Below are 4,120 nucleotides of genomic sequence, written 5' to 3'. Positions count from 1 at the left end.
CGGAGCGGGCGGTCCGCTCAGCAAAGGAGGCACTGGGCCACATGGACCGGGATGACTGGCAGATGAGGGTGGCGGCTTACTTGCTAAGCCAGCACTCCACCCCCTGCCCAACGACCAACAAAAGCCCCGCGGAGCTCTTGATGGGCCGGTGCCTGCGGACCCCCCTGGATAGGCTTCACCCGCTCTATTCAGGGGACCAGCCATGCAACCTGGGGGTTACCCCTCCCCGTTCGTTCCGTCTGGGGGATTTGGTGTGGGCCCGGTCTTTTGCAGGGGAACCTAAATGGGTAGCTGCTGTGATAGTTGCCATAACCGGCCATGTTCCTACAGGGTCGGACTGGCCGATGGATCCGAGTGGAGGCGCCACTTGGATCAATTAAGGAGGCGCCTCCCTGCAGAGACCAGTGGGCCGAAGGATCCAAGGCTCGACGACACTCTGGGAGAATCGTGTTACCCTTCACTTCTTATACCTCTGGTTGAATATTGAACATTGAATATTGAAGCCTGAGATTTGAATTTGGCACCCTGCTCTCCATTACAGTGAGATCTGGGGCTCCTGGAATTGAGACATAAAGGGCTGCTTCATACAGCCTTCACGCTCTCCCCCTGCATGCCTCAGTGCGTTTGTTTCTCACCTGAGCCTTGAGGCTGGACGGTGCGCCGCTGCGGCGGCATGAAACTGACAGAGATTTTTGACAGCACCCGAAACGCTGCTCAACAGGTGGGTGGTGTTTTGTCTTCGTGCGTACAACTGACAGCCAGCAACAGCCAAGCCGCGCCTGATTAGCTAAGGCGCGGCTGGCTAAGCGCGGGCTGTCAGACACGCACCTATTGGTCGCCCTGCTTGACAGCTCTGTATAAATAGCTGTCAAGCAGGCGAGGTGCCGATTACTACCTACTAATTCTGTGTTCCTCTCTGTTTGAATAAAGGTGCTTAGAGTTACCTCAGGAGCCTCCTGCCTCGTTATTCCTCAGTCTTTCATTGGCGACGAGGATGGGATCTTCAGGCCCTGACTAAACAGCCTAGAACAGAGAACATAGAAATCCGTTTTTTTCTCTCTCGCACTACCAAGACAGATATACACTGTTGTAACATAAGTGTAGGCATGCATAGCTATGCTGGAACATGTATACAACAGCAGTAATCATTTACCATAAGACCAGAGGTCACAACCTGTTAACTCTCAGCACTAAGTAGGTCAGAGGTCACAACTGGTTAACTCTCAGCATTAACTAGGGGTCAAAAGTTTGCATGCTGACTTTGCAGTATTAACCAGGGGTCAGAAGTTTGCATGCTTGTAAAAGATTTATTTGCTGACTATGGGCATTCTCTAGGTTCAGAGGTCTACATGGAAGTGAATGAGTTACCATATACCATAGACTTGTACAATCATGATTGGTCCACACAGACCAGTGATGGCGAACCTATGACACGCGTAGCCATTTGGGGTGACACGCACAGGATTTCATGCGATTCATCCTCGGCTCCTACACGGCCGCCGAGGATAAAAGAATCTGTGCTGGAGGAACGGGGGGGGGCAGGACGTGTGATCTCCCCCGCCCACACTCACTTACTGTAGCCGCCGCCCCTTTCTGAGTGCAGGGGCTGCTGGTAAGGCGTGCGTGCCGTGCGCACACACGTCATCAGCGCGGCGAGGGAGGACCCGCAGGAGAGGAGCGCGGGAACAGTGCGCGCCTCTCTCCAGTCAGGCCGGCACAGAGAGTCTACTCCTGGGACTGTCGGTTACGACCGCACCACAGCAGGGAACAGCGGAGTGCCAACGGGAACTGTGAGCACCATTAGCAGCAACTATTGGGGTGCCATGGACTTGTAATTGCTCACAATAACTGAGATAAGTGAGGGGGAGGTTGTGTTAGCTTGTTAGGCTAGTTAACCCCTAATTGGCTATCTATAATTCTATCTGCTGTCACTGGCCCACTGATGGAGCACCCAAAAAATAAAAAACAAAGGTTAAGTAAAGGGAGTGGTAGTGGTAGTGGCCGACCCTTTCAAGAGACATGGAGCGAGATGTATGGCATTATAGAAAAAAATGGCAGATCATTTTGCGTTCTATGTACTGAAACGGTAGTAAGCAGAACGTGGAATATAAATAGACATTTTGAAACTAATCATTCCCAGCTCTTGGAAAAAAGTGAGGATGAAAGGAGGGAATACATTTCCAGGAAGCTACACCTTTATAAGAGCCAATCTAACTCCATCCTTAAATTTATGAAAGGCTCTACAAATTTAAACTCTGCAAGTTTGAGCATTGCTCACTCCATAGCTCAGCATGCAAAAGCGCTTAATGAGGGAGAATTTATTAAAGAAACTCTCCTAAGATGTGCGCCAGTTCTATTTCACGATATGCAGAATAAAGATGCAATTATTAAGAGAATATCTGAGTTACCACTCAGTAGAAATATCATAAAAGACCAAATAATGAGACTGAACACAAACGTACAACAGCAATTAAAGAGAGACATAAGGAATTGTAAATATTTTTCCATCTCTCTTGATGAAACTACTGATGTCACATCGCATGCTCAGTTGGCCATTATTGGTCGATATTTTGATGGTCACACAATGAGAGAAGAGTTGATAAAGTTAGTATCAGTGCCAACAAGTACATCAGGAAGCGAAATATGTAAGGTTGTTATGCAAACATTCTGCGACCTAAGCATTGATATATCTAAAGTTGTGTCAGTGACGACAGATGGTGCCCCAAACATGGTGGGGAAAAACGTTGGATTTGTGAAATTGTTTACAGAAGCTATTGGACATGCGATTGTGCCTTTTCATTGTATTATCCATCAGGAGGCTTTATGTGCCAAGGCAGGATTCACTGACTTAAATGACTTAATGTCAGTTCTAACAAAAATAGTTAATTTAATAGCTGCTCGCCCCCTTCACAAGCGAGAATTTTCAGCACTTTTACAGGAGGTTGAGTCCACCTACAGTGGACTGCTGATGTACAATAATGTAAGATGGCTGAGCCGAGGCAAGGTTCTTGAGCGCTTTGTGGAGTGCTTTGAAGAAATTAAGGTATTTCTTGAAGAGAAGGATCTGGGAAACTTTCCTCAGCTCAATGATGATAAGTGGGTCAACACCCTGATGTTTTTTACAGATCTCTCTGCTCATGTTAATGAACTGAACTTAAAGTTACAAGGTTTTGGCAAAAGTATTGATGTTATGTTTGGATACATAAAAGCTTTTGAAAGTAAAGTAAAAATTTTCAAGCGAGATGTAGAAACTAAAACGTATAAGTATTTTCCTCGAGTACAAAAGCATTTTGAGAAGGCCAGTGCAGCTGTACGAAATGAAGTGGAACTCTTGCATATGAAGTACCAGCATGTTTTAGACTCGTTACTTGACCAGTTTACTGATAGATTTAGTCAATTTAGAAGCCTAGAACAGACCATGAAAATAATTAAGTATCCTGATGTAGTAGTCTACAATAGTTTGGAATTAAATGGTTTCCAATGGATGCAAATAGATGATTTGGAGATGCAGCTTGCAGAATTTCAAGACAGCATCTGGGCTCAGGTGTTTGTCGACTTGAGGTCAAAACTTGAGAATCTGGAAAGGGGCCGCTTGGAGAATAAAGATGAATGCCACTACGAACAGGAAATTTGGAGTGCCTGGAACAGACTACCAGATACTTTTAGCACCCTGACAAATATAGCAACAGCTTTACTCACAATTTTTCCTTCTACGTACTTTTGTGAGACCTTATTCTCAGCATTAAATAATATCAAAACCAACAAAAGAAACAGATTGACAGATGAGGTTAGTAGCGCTTTCTTGGGCCTGAAGTGTACAAAATACCAACCTTCAATTGAAGATTTAGCCAATGAAATTCAGCAACAAAAAAGTCACTAATAGGCAGGTTAGTTAAAGAATTCGCCCTCCCCCTCACTTATCTCAGTTCACGGCAGGGCTGTGGAGTCTGCTGCTTCCAGCTCCACGTCCTCATCAACATGCCGCTCCGGCCCGCCCCCGCTATGAATATTCATATTCTTCGCCCTCGCGTCACTAGGAATATTTATAGCAGGGGCGGGCTGGAGCGGCATGTTGATGAGGACGTGGAGCTGGAAGCAGCCGACTCCACAGCCCTGGTTC

At 46.4% G+C, this 4,120-nt stretch overlaps 1 protein-coding gene across 1 annotated transcript; it reads left to right on the top strand.

Annotated features, from left to right (window-relative positions):
- Positions 1-2,860: 2,860 nt before the first annotated feature.
- LOC148045759 (general transcription factor II-I repeat domain-containing protein 2A-like) lies at positions 2,861-3,880 on the top strand. Its single transcript, XM_087712234.1, has one exon. It carries the CDS (start codon positions 2,861-2,863, stop codon positions 3,878-3,880), a length of 1,020 nt encoding a protein of 339 aa, XP_087568360.1.
- The last annotated feature ends 240 nt before the right edge of the window (positions 3,881-4,120 follow it).

The sequence above is a fragment of the Thamnophis sirtalis genome, unplaced genomic scaffold (genome assembly GCF_051295495.1).
Source record: "Thamnophis sirtalis isolate CommonGarterSnake01/CBP01778 unplaced genomic scaffold, rThaSir2_p1.2 scaffold_4, whole genome shotgun sequence".
NCBI classification, from domain to species: domain Eukaryota; kingdom Metazoa; phylum Chordata; class Lepidosauria; order Squamata; family Natricidae; genus Thamnophis; species Thamnophis sirtalis.
Note: the sequence above shows the minus strand (reverse complement) of the source record. Positions and strands in the feature narration are given on the sequence as shown.

Coding starts and splice junctions, on each gene's coding strand:
- LOC148045759 (XM_087712234.1), top strand. CDS start 2,861: ATGTCAGTTCTAACAAAAATAGTTAATTTAATAGCTGCTCGCCCCCTT.